General features: G+C 49.3%; 1 protein-coding gene across 1 annotated transcript; it reads left to right on the plus strand.

Moving 5' to 3' along the window:
* The first annotated feature begins 212 nt into the window (after positions 1-212).
* On the plus strand, positions 213-17611 carry LOC119155559. Its single transcript, XM_037404374.1, has 18 exons — positions 213-746; positions 2359-2521; positions 3183-3323; positions 4974-5134; positions 5921-6097; positions 6659-6800; positions 6977-7164; positions 8066-8204; positions 8670-8845; positions 12226-12450; positions 13006-13168; positions 13320-13469; positions 14017-14177; positions 14583-14759; positions 15022-15151; positions 15390-15577; positions 16084-16222; positions 16929-17611. The coding sequence occupies exons 1-18, from the start codon at positions 522-524 to the stop codon at positions 17102-17104; spliced, it is 3021 nt and encodes a 1006-aa protein (XP_037260271.1). The 5' UTR covers positions 213-521; the 3' UTR covers positions 17105-17611.
* Positions 17612-20230: the final 2619 nt, after the last annotated feature.

Here is a 20230-nt window from a genome sequence, read left to right on the forward strand (position 1 = left end):
TTGCAGATGGTGCTTAGCACTTAACAGGATCAGCCCCTTAGCGACATGTATGATGTCCATCACCTCAGATGCCTTACCGTTTCTTAAATTATGCAACGCCCACCATATGTAATTAGCCAAGTAAGCTGCTTTCACCTAACCTCAAACGTTTGTAATGCTTATAATCCCATCTAGGTGTCTGTATAAAGGAGCTCCTTGTTAAGGGCAGGAGGGAGGAATATTCTTCTGTAAGAAAATTAGGGAGTTGTCAGAGATGTAAAGCTAAAGGTTCGCAAGATTGCTTTTGTTTGGCCAAGTGTTTTGAGGTTTTGGGGTTGTTTTTGGAGATGCTGGTGTTTAAACTTAGTTATTCAGCAGGTGGTCTGGCAGTAGCTGTACGTGATAAAGGAGTTTGCTCATAGCAAGTCCTGTCCCCACTAGGCTATCAGCATCTTAGCTTGCTGTTTTCTTTCCAGTCCTTTCTTACTCCTGTTTTTGCAAATATTACAGCAGCTTCAACTTCCTTCCTGGAATGAAAATCCATGAGTTCATCAGCCAAGATGGAGCTTCAGTTTTGGCCTGATTTGGTTTCTCTCTTGACAAAGCTGAATGGTTGGACACTCTTGGTGGTTCTGGTCATGTTCCTTTTGATTATTGACTTTGTGAAAAAGAGACGACCCCGGAATTTCCCTCCAGGGCCACAGGTCTTTCCTCTTGTGGGAACCCTTGTGGACTTAAAGCAGCCCCTCCACCTCGCACTGCAGAAGGTAAGAGCTCCATGGACTTTTCTCCTGCTAACAGTATTTTAACTCTTCAGTGACTTTTGTCACCAAACCTGTGAAGCAAGGGTAGCCTCTGAAGAACTGGCTAAATAGTAACCACATGTGGTAGATGACCTTCCTGGGTTTTATCTCTTACTATCTTCTCCTCTTCCATGGGTGTAGGAAGGTCCAATGGGAAAGAAACCCATAATGGAGGAACACCAACACGTTCCTCCTCTTCCTTCCCATCTGACTGCGGCCATTTTCTTCTGGAGCCCAGAAAGGGTGCAGAGGGGCTGGACCAGGCTGGGGCATGGATGGCAAGTGCTGTGTGGGAAAGGGACTGTTTGGACAGTGAAGATCACCTCTGGAAATCGTCTTGTCATTGTCTTTGCTCAGAGGCCAACAATTTGCCCCATTACATCTGAAAGAAACATTTAAGACCCTGAGTTAACGATCCCTGTGGCTTCTTCTGTGTTGCAGAAAGAGGCAGTGATTGCTCTGGAAAGGTTTCCAGAGCTTTGACTCCCACCAAAGCCAACAGAAGAGGGTTATTCTATGCGTGCTGAGTATGCTTCTCTGAAAAAGTGGAAGGAAAGGTTCTGACTTGGTGGTTGCAAATATCCTTTCTGGTGATTATTTATCTCTTGCTTGTACTTAGCACGCTGATGCCAGTCTATGTACCCCGGGTTTTCACAGGCCACTATCACAGGTGTCCCCTAGGGGAACCCTCGGTGAAGGCTGAGGCGGTGTGCTAAGGATGTTTTGTCCATACGCACAAGTATTATTAACAAAATTAATCATGTTCATTTATACACACACTGACTGGGACACCCATTTGGCCCCAGACTGGTTTCACAAGTCTCCACAGCAGTTCAGGGTGATGTCCTTTCCTGTAGACTCACACTAAGAAGAGGATGGCCTGAGCTCCTTGGCAGAGTGTGGCCTGAGAGACAACATGATCACCCTTTGCTCTTAGACATCAGGGAGCTGAACGCTGCACAGAAGACCCTAATGGTAGCCAAGTCTGTGCAAGGTAGATAGCTATAATTTGGCCATAAATGCATTCAGGCTTAAAATTAGAAGTAGGTTTCTAGGCATTTGCAGGTGGAGCCACTTTCTAAACGAGACAGCTGGAGCAAGAAACCACACTGCTTTAGACAAAAAAGTTGATGAAAGGAATTGCCCTCAGCAGCAAGAGCCTGGGTATGGTGACCCAGGTGGTGCCTTCACCTCCTACCCTATCTGTGAGGAAGAGGGACGGAGCAGATGCCCCTCAGTTACAAAGCAAGTAATGTCCTTGTTACAATCCTTGTTGCAAGTTAAATTGATGCAACTGCCTGGTGAAACCCAGGCCATACCTGCTAACAAATACAAGCAAACTATCTCTCCCACACTACAGCTCTCCAGGATTTTTTTATGCCGTCTCCAGCCTTCGTGGAATAGTTCAGATTGGGTGGGACCTGTGGACTTGGGTCTGGGTTTTTCTTAAGTCCGCTTCCTCCAAATGGGACTAAATTCGAAGTTATTTGAATTCATAGGTAATTCGGGTATTGTCTAGGTCAGCTTTGAAAGTTTCCATCTTCTTGCTCTCAGAGGGTGATGAACTCTCTTTCAGCTTACCGGTCGGTACGGGAACATCTTCAGCGTGCAGTTTGGAAGCCTGACGTTTGTGGTAGTCAGCGGGTACCAGATGGTGAGAGAAGCTCTTGTCCACCAGGCTGAAATATTTGCAGATCGGCCAAATATTCCACTCCTCCAAGAAATATTTAGAGGCTTTGGTAAGCACAGCTACCAGGATTTTGGTACAAAATATTCATCTCTTTACAATGATAAGAATTAGAGTGAAAGAAACAGTTTGAGTTCAACCCTTGCTAACTTCACCCATGAAGGTGAAGTTAGGTTGCACAGAGTAAGGCAAGAACTTAATTCAGTCTAATGATCTCACAAGTGCACGTTTTAATCTCCTGGGATTTTGGGATGGTGATGGAATCAAAGTCAGGTCTTGATGAAAGAGGAGAAATAAATGCAAGCTGCCCAGAGATCAATAGGCTTGTGGAGTTTTCTCCTTGGTTTTAATTTCTCCTTCACTTTTTTCCCCTCAGTCGCATGTAGCTCCAGAGACGGGGTATGGTGCTCCTGCCTGCAGCTCTGCCAACAGTGTGATAGTACTTATAGTATTTTGGCTTACACCTTTTTTTCCCACGCAAAGTGACAAAGTAACAGATTAAAGCAAATCCATAAAGCTAGATCTTTAGCATAAGCCAATTACTCTTGAATTTTAATTCCCAGGCAAAACTATAGTTTTTTCCAGGTCTGTGGGGTTCGTTTGCTTTGGTGGTGGTGGGGGGTGGTGGTTTCAAGATGAATGGCCATTGCTGAATCCTATTGCTCGTGTGTGACCCAGAGCAAAGTTTGTTTGCTTGTGTTTTCTACCTGCAGGGCTCATATCATCCAATGGGCATATATGGAGGCAGCAGAGAAAGTTTGCTTTAGCAACACTGAAGAGCATTTCTGTAAGTTTTGAGGAAAAAGTGCAAGAGGAGAGCCGGTACCTCGTGGAGACGATTGAGGAGGAGAAAGGTGGGTGGTTAAGGTACAGCCCTGCGCCCCAAGCTTCCAGCTAAATGAACAACAAGGTGTAAAACTCTCAGTCTGACGAAGCTCCTAACACACAAAACATCTCTTCTGTTGTTCAGATCTCTACCTTATGCTTCCAGACTGTGCCTTTTACCACTATTGTAGACCTCAGGCCTCCCATTTTAGTTCTTCCTTACTAATATTAAGCAAACATATACTAGGTGTTTATTAAAACTTGCATGTTTATATGGCTAAGAAAGTCTCTCCCGTATTCCGCAAAGGAATAAATGCAGCTCTCCTGCTATCAGGCATGTATGCTCAGAGGCTTAGTTAACCTCTGCTTGTCCTTGGTTTTGCAAAGTATTTTAAAACTTGTTTAGTCAGGCTTTCCTTTTGTATCACGCACAGATGAAGCGTGTGCCTTGCTTTTTTTATGGTCCAGCTTTTAACAACTGCCAGAGGGATATTAGTAAGAATAATTTGTATGTTGGTACATGGGTGATGTTGCACTTCAGCTTTAAATAGAAGCAGATGGGGTTTAGCTAATTCTATGGAGCTATATATAGTAAACAAGAAAGATCTAAATAGGAATTGCAAAATTATATACTGAACTTGCTCCATTTTAATTGCTGTTGCACTGAAGAGGCCAAATACTTCATGTTGCCAATTGATTATAGTCCCTTATAGTCCTAATCAATAAACTAATTAAGCCACTGGTTTGGGCCTTTCTTCCCATTAGTAATGACAAATAGCGATCATGTCCATCACTCTAATATCTGAGAACGAGCCCAGTTTAATTACTTTCTTGAAGAGTGGAGAGATTAGCAGTCCTGTGCAGAGTGCCTTGCATTTCAAAGTGATGCTCCCCAGCGTACTGACAGCAGCTCGGGGCTGGACTGAATTCCTGACCAATACTAGTCTCTCATATCATGGCAAGTAGCTCTCCAGGCTGCCTAAATGTGCCCTAGGAGGTGATGGTCTCAGCTCGATAGCTCTTCCAAGGAATGCAGATGTGGTGAATGTCATACCACACTTTGCTCGTACTGGAGCTGATGTGCATCATGTCTATGAGCCATATGAGCTATTGCTGGGTTTTACAGGTGGGTGCAGAGACTTGCAATCCTCTCCTTCTCCCCTCTCTCCTCCATCTCACTTGATTTCTTTTTGGTGGACATTTAATGGCCAGTGCGGTGGCATTTTTGCAGTGTGGCTAGTCCTAGCTCCTTGCCCTGGGCTGAGCTTCAAGGGACCCTCTCCTGGTGTTTAAAATTGGCACCAAAAAACATGTTGTAGCATGCAAACCTCAGCCATAGCGTGGCAGGCACCTGGTTGTTTTCCCTGGAAAGCAGTTCAAGCTCTACTTCAGCAGCTCTGTGCTAGCATCGGTGTGTGCCAGCAGCTTGGGCTGCAGACAGGAGGGGATGTCCTGGGAGAAAGGATGTCGTGGCCCACAATGCCCAACCTCCCATGGGGTGCTGGAGGTGATGGGGGTGGTGAGGACCCCAGGATGCAGGGCGAAGCCTTAACATCACCATGGATGAAAAGTAGGTGAGGTCTCACCCCAACTTCACAACTTGACCTGGTAGAGAATGTGGTTTTGACTGAGATTTTTAAAGAAAAAAAAAGCAAGCTCTTTCATTTTGTTCCCTCCAGGACAACCATTTGACCCTCATTACAAAATTAATAGTGCTGTTTCGAACATCATCTGTTCCATAACTTTTGGGAACCGCTTTGACTACCATGACAACCGTTTTCAGGAATTACTGCACTCGCTGGCTGAAACGCTGCTGCTCATTGGAAGTTTCTGGGGCCAGGTAAAACCGGCTGGATGCTTTTCTAGCTTCAGCTGCATGTAAGTGCCCAGAAACCAGAGTTTCTAAGGCACTGACATAACCTGCTTCTCACTGTAGAAAAGAGTCATGTTATAAGGGAAATGACCACAAGTATTGTTTTACATTACACTGGGTTTCTACACAAAATCCATCAGGAAGGCAAGGAAGAAAGTTTAAATTACTAAGGCACATGGAGAAAAGAACACTACAGGATTGTAAAACCAACCTTAAGCCTGACATAACCAAAGAACAATGGAAAAAGCTTACAAATATCTATGTTTCTACAAAAAGAAGAGCCAATTAGTAGCATGATCTGTGAAAATTCCTATCTTTTCCCCCATCCCTTTCCCAACCAGTTTCTCAAATAGCTTTTTTTTATTACAAAACTGCCTGTGAGTCCAGGTGAAACTAGGTGGATTTGGGGACCACATACCGTGGGTCAGGTCTGATCTCTGTCCCCTCCATGGACCCAGCACTAAGGGGCTCCTCTGGGTCCACATTGACTTTGACTCCAGTGGCTATCTCACATTAGGTGACAGCTTTGGCCACCCAATATGAGAGAACTTTATCAGCAGAAAACATCTGGCCGATTCTTATCTTGTTGGTACTTGTTTACATCTGTGTAACTAAATTGACCTTTGTAGCAAAACTACTATATTTTTCCCTGGCAGCAAGCGGAACGAATAAATTGTACTATCATCCCAGCTATGATACTGGCCCATTTTTAACTCAAGAAATGTTCTTTTGCTCTTTTTGGTTTCTCACCAGCTGTATAATGCTTTTCCTTTGGTCATGCGATGGCTGCCAGGACCCTTTAGGAAAATCTTCAGGCACTGGGAGAAACTTCAATATTTTGTGAAAGGAGTGATCGCAAAGCACAAGGAGGATTTGGACCAGTCCGAGGCAGGGGATTATATTGACTGTTACCTGAAGGAAATAGAAAAGGTAAGAGGGAAATACCTAAAGCCACCTAAACCTTAACCCACAAAATCAGCAGATGAGACTCAAGGCTGCTTTGGCAGAGGAGCTCATGCCTCCTGCGTTGTCTGCCCCTCCCTACCTCTTCCACTTCAAACTTTTTAGCAACAGCAGGAGGCTGTTCACTTTGCAAACACACAGATTTTTTGGTGGGGTTTTTTTTTTCATTTGAAAGTATTTACACTTTGCCTCCTTCCATCTTTCATTCTGTCACACGGCGTAGGAGGACTCTCAGGGAACATGTTCACGTTTCTGAGAGCTTGGAGGCCTGTGCTTGCTGTTGTGAAACTTCACATTTAAAAATGCTACCTGCTTTCAAGAGTCACCTTACTGCAAACAGGATAGCTTTCGGAGCAGTCCGTAGGGCTTGAAATTCAGCAAAAGTGAGGGGTAGAAGTTTCCATGTCCAGGGGTTGTGGATAATAAACTAGCAGAAGGACTTGATTTATGTACAGGTGGTTTTAGTTTGGGTTTTTGAAAGCATCCTCTCCTTAATAGAAGTTTTCATCCCCATTTTTTTTCCCCAAGTTTAAGGATGACACCAGCTCATATTTCCACGAGGAAAACCTGCTGTGCTCCACCCTGGACCTCTTCTTAACTGGGACTGAGACAACGGCGACTGCCATCCGCTGGGCTCTGCTCTACATGGCCGTGTACCCCCACATTCAGGGTAGGGCCACCGATGGGTCCTTCATTTAGCCCAAAACTAGTTAAGTGAAACTCAGAAAAGAGTTATTTCCAGCTCTACCACATGTTGGACATCCCTGTGCCCCACGTTTCTTATCGGGAACCTTCTGAACACAGATTTTTTTTTTTAATTTTTTTTTTTTTTTTTACTTTTTGCAGAGAAAGTGCAGCTTGAAATCGACACAGTGATCGGCCAGTCCCGCCAGCCCATGATGGCCGACAAGGAGAACATGCCGTACACCAGCGCGGTGCTGAGCGAGGTCCTGCGGGTGGGCAATGTTGTGCCGCTGGGGGTGCCCAGGATGTCCACCAGCGACACTACCCTGGCCGGCTTCCACCTGCCCAAAGTACATGGACACCACCAGCCTCCCCCTCATCCCACCATCCCACCCAAAGCATGGGCTGCATGGCCCAAGTCCCAAATTTCACCAGGAGGGGAACCAGCCAGCAGGATCTTATGGAGATATCACAGCTATACAGAAAATACAAGCTCTCCTGTAGTGCTGTTATGGGTCTCACCTACTTGTGGAGGAGGATTGTGAGATCCTATGGTGCTGGTCATAATTTTCAATTTTAAGAGGTTTATCCCTTAAATTAACCCGCCACACATAATGGGAATAGAAGGCCAAGAAAAAAAGGAATGCAAAGAGTCTGGGTTTGTTATTTCCACAGAGTATTAAAAAGTAACACTTGATAAAAGCCAGGTAACAGGGATTGATGTATACACACCATTCTGCAATTATGAAAGCAAATACAGGATTTAGATATAAGTAGTCTCTTCCATGTATATGACTGGTTGAGTCAAGGAAAATTAAAAATAAAAAATCTAGGTGTTTTGCTCCACACTGACTAGAATATTTCTTTTTCTGATAAAGGATGTGGAGATAAACCAGATCGGGTTTAAAAAGCAAAATGTGATGAAGTGAATCGATTGAAAATTATTTGGTTAAATTGCTTCAAATTCCTATGGGAACACAGTGTTACCAATTTAAAGTTGGTGTATGTTAACATCACCGGTGACAGCAGCACAAGGTACAGATCAACATTATGGTGATATATAAAACACACAGAAGTGAACAATTCTGCAGGCTTTCACTCTCGTTTAATTACATAGCTCAGAAAAAAAACATTTTGCCCTTAAAAAATGTAGTTTACGTTGTGTGTGGAACGGAGCTAATAATACACTAGTCTGACAACACGTCGGCTCTTCTCCATCACATAACGGCCCGTTTTCTCCACCTCTTGCAGGGCACCACCCTGATGACCAGCCTGACCTCGATAATGTTCGACAAAAACGTGTGGGAGACTCCAGACACCTTTAATCCTGAACATTTCCTGGAAAACGGCCAGTACAGGAGGCGGGAGGCTTTTCTGCCCTTCTCTGCAGGTAGAATGATGGATGGGAAGGTGGTTTTCCTTTTTGCAATGCTTTTTTTTTTTCCCCCCAAGACACCCCCTCTGGAGTAGGAGGTACTGCTCCTTGCCCAGCTTCCAGCCCATCCCCAGAGTGAAAATCCCAGTGGCAGTTAATACTGACTGCTGGGAGCGGGAGGGAAATCAATTTGTCACCGCAGGATGAAAAAGTGACGCTTTTTTCCTCTTGTGCAAGCTGTGTAAATGTTTTGGGTTTTTTTCGCCGAGTTTTCCCCTCTTCGTCTATCGGCACAGCCACCGCAGTTTGCTCAGCAGTAAACTTCTGGGGAAGGTTTCTGCAGAATGTGTGGGTGAACATTGCCACCTAACCTTTCGAGGAAGAAAAGCTCCCGCAGCCTGTGCAAGGCCGCGCGTGCGGGAGCCCCAGCGGTGGCTGACGCTCGCCCGGGACTCGGTGAGGTTTTTACTCCTTTTCCAGGCAAGCGGGCCTGTCCCGGGGAGCAGCTTGCCAGGACCGAGCTCTTCATCTTCTTCACAGCCCTCCTGCAGAAGTTCACCTTCCAGGCGCCGGCGGCTGCCACGCTGACCTTCGCCTTCACGCTCAGCCTCACGCGCTGCCCCAAGCCCTTCCAGATCTGCGCGCTGCCTCGTGACTGAAGGCCGGCGTGGGGCTGCCCCCCAACCCCCTGCTTCAGCCCTCCGCAAGCCAGAAAGTGTCCCTTCGGCCACCCGCCCCGCGGAGTTCGGGCTGAAATGGTGAACTATGGGCATCTCGTACCCACCAACAGGCGGGTGGCCACGGGAAGGGCAGAGGGCCACATCTTGCATGCTGCAGCAAGGACAACCCTTGTGGCTCTTCCCTTCACCTCCTGCCTCCTCCCCTCTATCAGTTCAACAAAATGCATGAATTTAAAAGCTTTATTACTTAATCTCCACTGTCCGCAACCCCCAGGGAGGTGTTTGCCAGCTGTAAAAGCATGGGAACATGTTGGGTCCATGTTGGCTCTTCCATAGGGGATATATCCACCACCCAGAGACCATTTAGCAACCCCTAAATCCGAGTGCTGCAGCACACCAAATGACCATGGGCTGTGTTCCAAGGTGTCCATGGTCAGTGGGGGCAGCTGGCCTTGGACGTACAAGCTCTGGGTTCATGCCTTAGCACCAATTTGGACTTCCAGGTGGCCTATCCTGAGCCTCAGGTGGGCTTGGGCTCAGTGTGCTGTATGCCCCCTGCACCATCACTTTGGTGCTTTCTGGTGGAAATATCTGAGCTGAGATGTTTGCAGCAGCAGCGCGTATTTTTTTTCTCTCATAAGGATATTGAAATTTTAATTAGGAGGCTACAGGGTGCCAGAAGCAGCTTCCACCAAAGGCCAACCCAAGCAGGATGGCACAAGGAACTGTGCTTCCAGTAGGTCTTGAACGCCTACAAAAACAGTATTGCAATTGTGGAAGCAGGAAAGGTTTATCCAGATAAGGTTTGTGCTAATAAAATACAAAGTGGGAAAGAAAAGTTGCAAAAAAATAATTGTGTGGTGTTGCTCAGGAGTGGTTTAACAGAAGCCCAGCAGCATGAGAAGTAGCAGTGTCAGAAGGGCCGTGCCCACGCCAGCTCACTGATGGCTGAGGAAGGAAATGTGGGCACGGAGGCTTTGCGGGGGGAAGGCAGGAGATCTCCACGTACCTTCCGTCCCTGGCAAAGGTTTATGGCCACGCACGGTGTGGGGCTGAGGAGGTGGCTCAGGGGTATGGCACCCTCTGTGGTGGAGACACTGTTTAGCCCATGCTGGGGTCTCTCTGGAAAAGAGTTAATTAAATATGCAACTTGTGGAGAAGTTTTCCATTTATGTGACCAAGCACTAACGCTTAAAAATGTTTTTTCCTGTGTGCTTTTGTTTAGAATATAGCCACAGCAAAGATTTATTCCCCACCCCCCTTTTTTTTTTCTTCCCACCTTTCACAAGTGACTTTTTTATGGGCACCTACGTAGGGCACTGAGTAGTTAACAGGAAAAGAGGATTAAGTCAAGTTTCATTTCCACTGGCTTTAGCCTCCATCTCTGCAATAACCGCCTTTGCTGCCTTGCAAAGCAATCACTGTGCAGTGGCAGATCTATGCCACATGGGAGAGTCCTTTGCACATCACATCCCTGCCACGCCGGGCACCCCGGGATTTTGTCAATGAGCTGTCCTTCTAACTGATCGCTTTAATCCTATTGCAGTTTTAATTAATGTTTCGCAGTTACAGGCTCCCGTGGTGGTTTGTGGGTTTTTTTCTTTCTTTCTAAAAGAGAAAACATAAAAGATCTGTGGACTTTTTTTTTCACCTATGAAGTTTTCAAAGCCATTCAGGACTAGCAGTGGTTTCTCTCCATTTTTTTTATTCGCTTTGGTATAGGTCTGAGCTCTGGGATGGGGCTGCAGCTTGTATTATTTGCACTGGCTTAGCAAACAAGTGTTGAACTCTTCCCTCTTCCATTTCAAACTTGCCTTTCTCTGTTACTTTAGGGTTTCCTTCCCCATTCATGGAGAGAATAAAAGATTGAAGTTGTCTTCTTTTTCTTTTTCTTTTTTTTAAATCCATTGAAGGGGAAAAAAAAATTAAATGTAATGATCCCAAATCATAAAGGCAGGAGGCGTGAACATGGAGGTTTTTTGAGTAGAACATCTCATGTGAATGAGGGGGAAACTCCTGCCTTTCCACAGGGCTCATGCCTAAGTGCACTTAAAAGCCAGAGGTAAAAAGAGAGCTTCTCCTGAAAAACAGCTTCATCCCCTTTATGTTGCAGAATAAAACAATGATTTAACTTCTCAAGTTTCTCAAACGTAAAGGCTTTGCCCTCACGTGTATGGCATCACTCTGGCGGTGCTGCTGCATCTCTGTGCTTTGTCTTCAGCACCGGACAACCCCATCAGCCACATCCAATGTCCCCAAAAGAGAGAAAACGAACCCGAATCACCCCCCGGGGCACGAGGAGGCAGCTGACAGCCGCAGCAGAGCCACACAGTGTGATGGCAAACTGCTGGTGCAAATGCCCTCGCTTCTTCTGCAATAAAGCACAGCACACAGCTCCACGTCCACTGTGGTGTAGTGCCTGGCCAGCCGCCTGCCTCGGAGCCACTCTCGGGTGGGAAGATGGTTACAGGTCCCGCCAAAGGGCCCAGCACCTGCTGTGGCTTTTCAGCACCTGCCCCGGGTTTGTCGGGCTTTGGGCACGGCTTCGGCATGGGCTGCACGCTCGACAGCCACAGCGGGCGGGAAGGGATGGCGGGAGGGCCTGGGGCAAGGCCGGCTCCCGGCCGGAGCAGGGTGCTCTGCTTGCACACATCCAGCCGAGATGAGAAAATGATGGTGCTTAGAAACCGCTGCAGATCCTGGACGGCTTCCAGCCCACATCACCCTGACACACCGAAACCTCAACCAGTGAGTCAGATGGTTTGCGAAAGGTTTGTGCAACCTTATCTCGGATGGCCCTGCTGACCTGGGGCTTGGTCTGGGACTCTTCATATCACTGAACGAGCTTCTGCAAACTCGGAAAGCGTGAGGAGCTCAGAGCGGCGGGAGCCTCCCCGGCACTGTGAAGCCGACGCTGGGACACGGCACGGTGAGGGCACCACGGGGAGGAGAAAGTGGGACTCACGTCAAGCCACGGGCTCATGGGGACAGCATGGCGTGGCTGCCAGAAGGTTTTAATCCTGGCCCCGCAAAGCTCCTTTCTGTCCTTTAGGCAAGGACGTGGATCACTGGGGTTTTGTAAAGCAGCGGTGGGAGGCAGGAGGGGAAAGAGGGAGCTGGGGGTGTTATGGTTTGTGTTCAGGGTTTTTTAAATGGGATCAGAGGAAATGCTTGAGTTTAATCAAACAGTCCTTGCTGAAACATGGGAAAGCGGGAGTTCAAATGTGGTCTCCAGGCCAGGTCAGCAAAAGCTGCTTGATGCTGTCTTGTGTTTGTGCCCCCAGCACCTTGCCCATCTCCCCCCATCCCTAGGGGGTTTGGTGGCATCCCTTGAGCTCAGCCCGCCCTGACCTGCCACAAGACACATCCCTGTGGAGCTCCACCATCCACCCATGCTGTGCTTCCTCTGGGAGAGCATCTCCTTCCAGATGCTCCTTGTCTTCCTCACTGTCTTCCTGCTGGTCGCCAGCTACGTGAAGCAGAGGCAGCCAAAGAACTTCCCTCCCAGCCCCTTCTCCCTCCCCCTCATCGGGCACATGTACCTGTTGAACTTCAACAACCCCCAGGCCACAGTGCAGAAGGTACAGGGGTGGTGGGCACCGTGGGGAAGGGGGCGGAGGGGGTTGCGGTTACACCACCTTTGCAGCATGGGGAAGGGATTAACCCCAAGCCCATGGCCCATGGGGACCTAGAGGCGGCAGGTTCTCCCTTGGTCAGCAGGAACATCATGAAGTTTGCCTGGGTAGGAGGAGGGGGACAAAGGTGGAGCGACCTTTTTGGACAAAGGGCACGACATGATACCATGCACACGGTGGCAGCTGTAGGAGCCCCATAGGCCTGGCCAGGGACTGGAAGGGTGTTTGGGAAGGGCATGAAAAACACAGGACTGAAAAATCAAACCTGGACAGTTTTACTTGAATTATGGCCAGTTAACACCAACTCCTGATTAGTGATTTGGGAAAAGAGGAAAGAAAAAAGACTGAGTCAAGCAGACACTTGTGCAAACACCCTGTCTCCCCTCCTGCTCTCAGCTTCCCTTATTTTCATCTGTGTCCCTTGCCAGGGCTGTCCCTGTCCCGACAGACACATGCATTGCAAATGAAAGCCCTTTTATTTATTTTGCCCCCCCCTCCCAGCTTTCTGAAAAACTTGGGGACATCTTCAAGCTGCAGCTGGGCACCACATCGTTTGTGTTCGTAAATGGGCTGCGGATGGTTAAGGAAGCTCTAGTAAACCAAGGGGAAAACTTCATCGATCGCCCTGAAATTCCAGTTGACAAGGAGATCTTCAGCAAGTTAGGTGAGTTGTCCCTCAGGACACGTATGTCAGCTGTAAGGTCAAAGTGTTGACCCTGCGGAGGTCCAAGACAGCTGGAGATAAGACAGAGCCCTGGAGCTCTCTGCCCTCGGTGGAGGGCCCTGCCTTGGCTCACAGTGGGGTGTTCCTGCAGGACTGGTCTCCTCCAACGGGCACTTGTGGAAGCAGCAGAGGAGGTTCACCTTGACCACCCTCCGAAACTTAGGCTTGGGGAAAAGGAGCCTGGAGGAGCGCATCCAGGAGGAGTGCCGATACCTCGTGGATGTGTTTGGGGACGAGCAAGGTGAGTGCTATGACCCTCATAAGCTGTGCTGAAGACAGGAACCGGTATGGCCCACTATAATTTCACCCATGATTCATTGCATGCTGGAAATACAACTCACCTTGCAAGCGATGCTAGCACCCTGCCAGCATCCCAGCTCACTTTTACAGGCATTCTGCCTCCTAACTGACTGGTGAATGCAGCTAGGTAACACCTAAAGCGTTAGTCATAGCCCACCCTCAGCCTACTGCTCTCTCGCAGATCTCTGGAAAGTCCTGGGCGTGTGTAAATCCCAGTGTTTCCGATTAATTCAAATGACGTCCACCCTTCTGCAGCTCTTGCCTTCCAAAGTAAACAAACATCTCCGTAGTCTGATTGTCAGGGTGTTTGCCAGACTTGGCCAGCTCATGGGGGTGCCCAGGTGTCCCGGGAGAGCAGTGACACAAGAGGGTGCCCATCAGGGCCGCTCATTGCACTTGTATTTGTTGAATATTTTATCTCTGACAACTGTTTCCTACTTTTCTGTGAAGACTGGAAGAGAATTGATCATTCCCCTTTCCTTCTCCAGGAAAGCCTTTCAACCCCCACATTAAAATCAGTAACGCTGTTTCAAACATCATCTGCTCCATCACCTTTGGCAATCGGTTTGACTACGAGGATAAGGACTTCCAAAAACTGCTGAAGCTCATTGACGAGACAACTAGCCTCCACGCGACCGTCATGAGCCAGGTACACCCTCCTGCCACCAACATGGATGCTGTGCAGTTTTGCAGGGCCATAGTTTCTTCGCTGTAGTCAGCCTCAAAACTCGTAGTGTTTTCATCAGCAAACGTCGTCATCATTCCCTATTCCTTCACACAGGGTAGATTTGCCTGTAATTTCTTCCTGCCTATTTTCAAGCTGGGCAATGGTCATATTGCTCTCCCTCACCCCACGCCACCTTTCCTGCCCATCGTGCCCACTGTACCATCGGGTAATACACGAGTCACTCCGTAACAGGAATATCAACCCCTTGTAATGGTCTCCTGGAGCTGAGCTATTTCCACAACTCCAGCAATTCAGTGGCATCGCAGGCTCCTTCAGTTTTGATAACAGTCCTGTATTCCACTCACCCTTCTTCTTTTGTGTCCAAAGCTGTACAACTCTTTCCCGTCTATAATAAAGTTCTTCCCTGGGTCCCATCAAACCATTCGTAAAAACTGGAGGTTGTTGAAAAGTTTCGTGAAAGAGAAGATCAACAAACACAAGGAGGACTGTAACCTCTCAGAGAACTATGACTTCATCAGCAGCTACCTGCAGGAGATAGCCAAGGTCAGCAACGTGGAGCAAACCCTTCCGCAGCGGGGCTTAGAACTCAGGAGGGATGAGAAATGAGCCTGAATTCCCCATCGGAGCTGCCTGTGTAGCCATTTAGGAGCTTAGGACGGACATCGGGCCCAGAGCACCTGTTAGTGGGATGGAGGCACGGGGGGGGCCAGCAGCGTCTGCCAAAGTCCTTGGGGTTGACTTGGACTAAGCCAGTGTCAGGGCAGCCCTTGCTGTTCACGTGGTACTAATGCACCTTTTTGTGAAGGGCAACGGCATCTTCCGGGAGGAAAACCTCGTGGCATGTGCAACCGACCTGCTGTTTGCTGGGACCGAGACCACGTCCACAACCATCCGCTGGGCTCTGCTGTATATGGCCATGTATCCAGAAATTCAAGGTACAGTTAGAAAAAAGGTGGTTTTCCCTGCTTTTAGCCCTCACAGCTTCATGGGAGCCTCTTTTTTTTGAGAGAGAAAAATGGGGAATCCCCCTACACCCACACAAAAGAGGTGCACAAACACTAGCAGGTGTCCCAGGTCGGTCCTTGGGGGCCCCTCACAGCAACCCCTTGTGCTGTTCCAAGGGTGCTGGTTTTTTTTCGTGAACCTTGGCTGATCCCTGCTGTTTCCCACCAGCCCGTGTGCAAACAGAGATTGACACGGTCATTGGGCAGCTGCGGCAGCCAGCCCTGGAGGACAGGAACAACATGCCCTACACCAACGCCGTCATCCACGAAGTGCAGAGGAAAGGCAACATCATCCCTTTCAACGTGCCAAGAGAGGTGGTGAAGGACACGGTCTTGGATGGCTTCCACATACCAAAGGTAACCTCACTCCTGAGCACTGAGACTTGAGCAAGGGCCTCCCAGTTCCACAGGCAGGATCCGCCAGACCAGCTCGCTCCTGTGGAGGCAGGAGGGGCAGAGCTACAGCCTTTCTGCCCTGGCCAGAGTTCAGTCCTAGCGAACACGTATTTTTGCCATCCAAACGTTCTCCAGCATGTTGAATGGTGCAAAGCACTGCAGGGTGACACCCCTCCACACCCCCTATCGAGGCACAGATCCCATCTCACTTAGCTTTTACAGGAACTTTGGCCCAAGATTACAGCAGATAAAAATTATGCTGGTGAGGGAGAAGTGTGGGTATATAATAATGCACCTCTGAACAGGCAAGAAGTAGAAAACACTGCCTGTGCGGGGGGTGATGGACAAATAATTGCAGCAGAATTTGACTGTGGATGTTCTTCACGAAGAGGAGAATGGAAGATAAAAATGTCCTTCCTGCTGCCAGTGACAGAGAAAGTGTGATTTATTTCTTTTTCACCTACTAGGGCACCCTTTTGCTCACAAATTTAACCTCTGTGATGTTTGACAAGAATGAGTGGGAAACTCCCGACACTTTTAACCCCGGGCATTTCCTGAAGGATGGTCAGTTCTGGAAAAGAGAGTCTTTTATGCCATTTTCTATAGGTAAGATTTGCTGGACCATGGTGCTTCTGTGCTGAGGCACTGGGATGGGGCTCCCAACTGCATGGTGGAGACACAGAGGAAAATAGCGATGGAAAGGGCAGGTGTTGGCTGCACCCTGGAAGAAGCCACTCCAGCAGTGCTCAAGTGGCCACCCCAAAGCACCTCACCCATGCTCTGAGCCCTTTCTCATCTCTCTTCACATGTACAGAAGAGAGATGAGGATGAATAAGAGACCCTAAAAACGGCAGAGACCCTAGAAACACCCTCACCAAGGGAAGAGCATCGCTCTGTGCTCCTGCTTCCACGTGGCTGAGTTCACCAAGGGCTTCGCTGTTGCCACCACAGGGTACCCCAGCCAACAGCTTCCCCGGGGAGACTGCTTTTAGCACCCCTGCTTCCCATACCAGCCTCACACACCACCTCTGGTAGCTCTTTGGTGCAGCTCAAACAAACCACCGCTCCCAGCACGGCCACGGCCAGACTGTGCACGTCAGCACAGCTCACCGGAGCACGTGCCCTCCGGGGGCAGCCCGCGCTGTAAAGCCCATGGCGTTATCAGAGCTCAGTTTGGGCTGCAAATCTCACCCTGGGAAGGGGGTGACACAGCTGGACCACGGTCCTACGGGAAGGCAGGGGCTTTCTCAGCAGTGAAAGCAGCTGGGCAGCTGGCGCAGGCTGAGGATGCCATGGGTGGCTGTCTCCACAGGGAAGCGTGCCTGCCTGGGCGAGTCGCTGGCCCGCTCTGAGCTCTTCCTCTTCTTCACGGCTCTGCTCCAGAAATTCACCTTCCAGGCGCCCCCGGACACCACGCTCACCCTCCAGTTCAAGCTAGGCATCACGCTGGCCCCACAGTCCTACGAGATCTGTGCCGTGCCGCGGTAGGGAAGCCTGGGCCACCATCCTCGCAGGGAAAAATCCTTCGGGAAGGATGCTGAGAAGGAGCCCTCGGTGGCTCCCCTGGGCAGTGGTAACAACCGCCTGGCTCCAGGGAGAGGCTGGGTAGTTTCTTTTAAAGCAATTGCAAAATAATTTCTTTTCGAAGCAGACCTTGCACTCTGTATCACATGAGAAAGGCGATCAGCCTGGGATCTCCCAGGGCACTTTTAGGCTTGCCATATGGCACTGCAAATGAATGTGGGGCTTGGGGCTTTCCTAATTTTATGATGGATGGCCATGCTTCACCATGGCAAGAGAACAAGCAAGACTTTAGGGATTGCTGTGTTCAGGCTGTGGCTGTGTACTGTGGAAGAGCAGTACCAGCCTGTGTTTTATCACATTAATAGAACATTTTTTGGTTTTGTTATCCTTGGCATGTAATCGGGTAAAAAAAACCCAAAAGTTGCTCTATAATATCTCTTTCTCCTGCATCAATAAACGCTTACCAAAACATTTTTGTCACGAAGCGTTCTGCAAAGTGAAGCCCAACAGAGGTGATTCCCAGCCTTCAGCCGTGCCCAGAGCACCAGGGGGTGGCAGGGGGCTGCGAGTCCACCCAGGCAGGGCCTGGCCCACGTCACTGCAGCATTGCTCTCCGTTAGCAGAGGGGCCGGCACTGTAACAGCAAAGGCAATTCCTACAGAACTGATGAAAATAAATGTCCCTGTCAGTACAAGTACACTAGCAGGTAAACCATCAAAGCCTGTGGCCAGGTCCTGGCTTGCCACAGTGATTAGGAGTGTAACACCCACAGGGAGCATGTGGGGAGTGCTCTCTGCTCCGCCAGATCTCTAGAGCTTCCAGTCATAGAAGTCACAGGTCCTGCCTTTTGGAATATGCTAAATCCTGTTTACCTGCCCAGCATCATCGAGTGGCTGGTGTGGCCGGGGTGGGTAGAGGGGTGAGCTCCAGCAACAGACGATGCACAGCTAAACCTGCTTCACACAACAGTCTAATGAATAAAAAGGTCCTTTGGAAAATACCGCCAACAAATTACTAATGTTTCAAACCACCACGTGTAAGGTGAAACAGTTCCAAGATTGACAGACAGCTGATGGTTAACACCAGTAAATGCATCAACTCCAACTGTGGCACCACAGGACCCCAGCAAGGCCTCCAGGCACAAGAAGATGCAGCTCCCAGCAGTGGGACCGGGGGCTGGTGGGAAGGCACGGCGCCGATAACGCACACCTCCACCTCCTGCTTGCCTTCTGGAGAAGCGAGGGGAGAGCCATCTTTTCCTGTTCATTTTCAATTTTTCCTGCAGTACTTTTTACATGTTCCTACAAGAAACCAATTTTTCCCAGCACCTCTTCCAAGAATTAAGTCATCTCCTGAAGGACGTAAAAGCATCTTTTTTCATGCAAGCATTAATGCCCAGGTGGGTTTCAAATCCTTTTATTTTAACCTGCATTTTCTTCTCCTCCGAGTACACAAGGGAGGAAGCATGGAAGGCTGGGATGGCCCTGCAGACCGGCTCATGGAAACACCCTGTGGCCCCACAGCTGCACACTGGGGCTACACACAGCCATACAACATAAAGCAAAATTCATAGCTGGTGAGCACGGGCTCTGGCAGGGCTCTTTCAAGCACAGGGCTTGGCAAGGAGGCTCTGCCCCCTCCTCTAATTTTCTGTGCCAGACACAGAAACAAGAGGTTGGACTAAGTTGCTGTTTCTGGCACTGGAGACCCCTGTTTTGCAGATCCGTAAGGTGGAAACGCGAGAACACGTGGTAGAAACTGAACCAGCCTATTTATAAAATGCAGGAGACCCGACCAGGTTCTCACCAAAGGTGGGATGAGACATCCCCAACCCCAGGTCTCCACCCCTCCTCTCCCCACGCCCACCGCCCTCCCGACCTGCTCCTGGCAAGGGGCTTCAACATCTTCCCTTCGCAGCAGAAACTAGGAAGTTCATTTGACTTTCTAGACCTTTCTTTCTTTTCCTTCCTTGGGAGAAGCAGAAGGGGAAGGCTGGAAGCAGGCTGAGTGCCTGGAATCAGCAGGGAACAGGAGAGGGGACCAGTGACAAGTTTCTGTTGTGTGCAGCATTACTCCCAAAGCACTTCCAGTTCACAGGTGTCATCTGAATTTTATTTTTTTTTCTCTCCCCAGTGCTTGGCTAAGATTCCCGTTTCCTTTCCCAGGCTGCTGCTATATCCAAAAGCTTCCTCCCCCTCCTCCCCGGGTCACCGCTGGGTTAGCTGTACTCCGAGCAAAGAGCACATTTCACAGGACTGTTTGGCACCACGTCGCACGCACGGCTGACCTCACCCCCTCGGGGCTGTACTGTACCTGCACCGCTCTTCCAGGGACACGCATTGCCTAAACATACAGACCTGCTGCTGCGGTGCTTGGTGCCCAAGAAGCTACCAGAAACGCCACAAGCAAACAGGGCTGCAGACGCAGGCTCTGCGCAGGCAGCCTGCATTTGAGCATAGCTTCTTGTGACTCAGCAGGTGGAAACAGAGGGTCCCGGTCCCCGCTGCACACAGCACCCCTCGCTTGTGCCCCACACACCCCCCCCGCCCCAGCATGGGTGTCCTGTGACAGCTCCCACATGGGCTGAACACATCCTGCAGCCTGGCCCGGGCTTCCTGCACAGCTGGCAGCCCCTTCCCTTCCCTCCTCCCTCACACACACACCTGCAGGTTTTGTTCCTCAGCATCTGAAAATGCTGTTACATTCAGCCTCAGAAAGAAGGAAAAATGGTGCTTCCACGTCTGGTCATTCACCTCACCCTCACCGGGACCCTTCTGCCGCTGTGAAGGCCCTTCCACAGCCAGACACCACACAGCTCCCCACCCTCACAGGGGCAGCAGGCCAAGGCAGGAGAAACTGTTACTTACCCACGTCAGGACAGTCAGGCTGAGGATTATTGTTCAGAGAAAGGGAAAACCTGTGGCAAAGACAGGTCTGACAGGGCCCCTAAAAGAAACTTGTGACATCATCTCCCTGCGGATCTTCACTCCAGAGGGCTGAACGGCTGCCTGCTCTCATTCCCAGCCTCGCTTCTGGGTTGAGGTTCGTGCCCAGGGAGCAAGAAGCTTTCAACAAGACTAAGAACTGGGC

Source organism: Falco rusticolus, chromosome 11 (assembly GCF_015220075.1).
Source record: "Falco rusticolus isolate bFalRus1 chromosome 11, bFalRus1.pri, whole genome shotgun sequence".
Classification (NCBI taxonomy): Eukaryota; Metazoa; Chordata; class Aves; order Falconiformes; family Falconidae; genus Falco; species Falco rusticolus.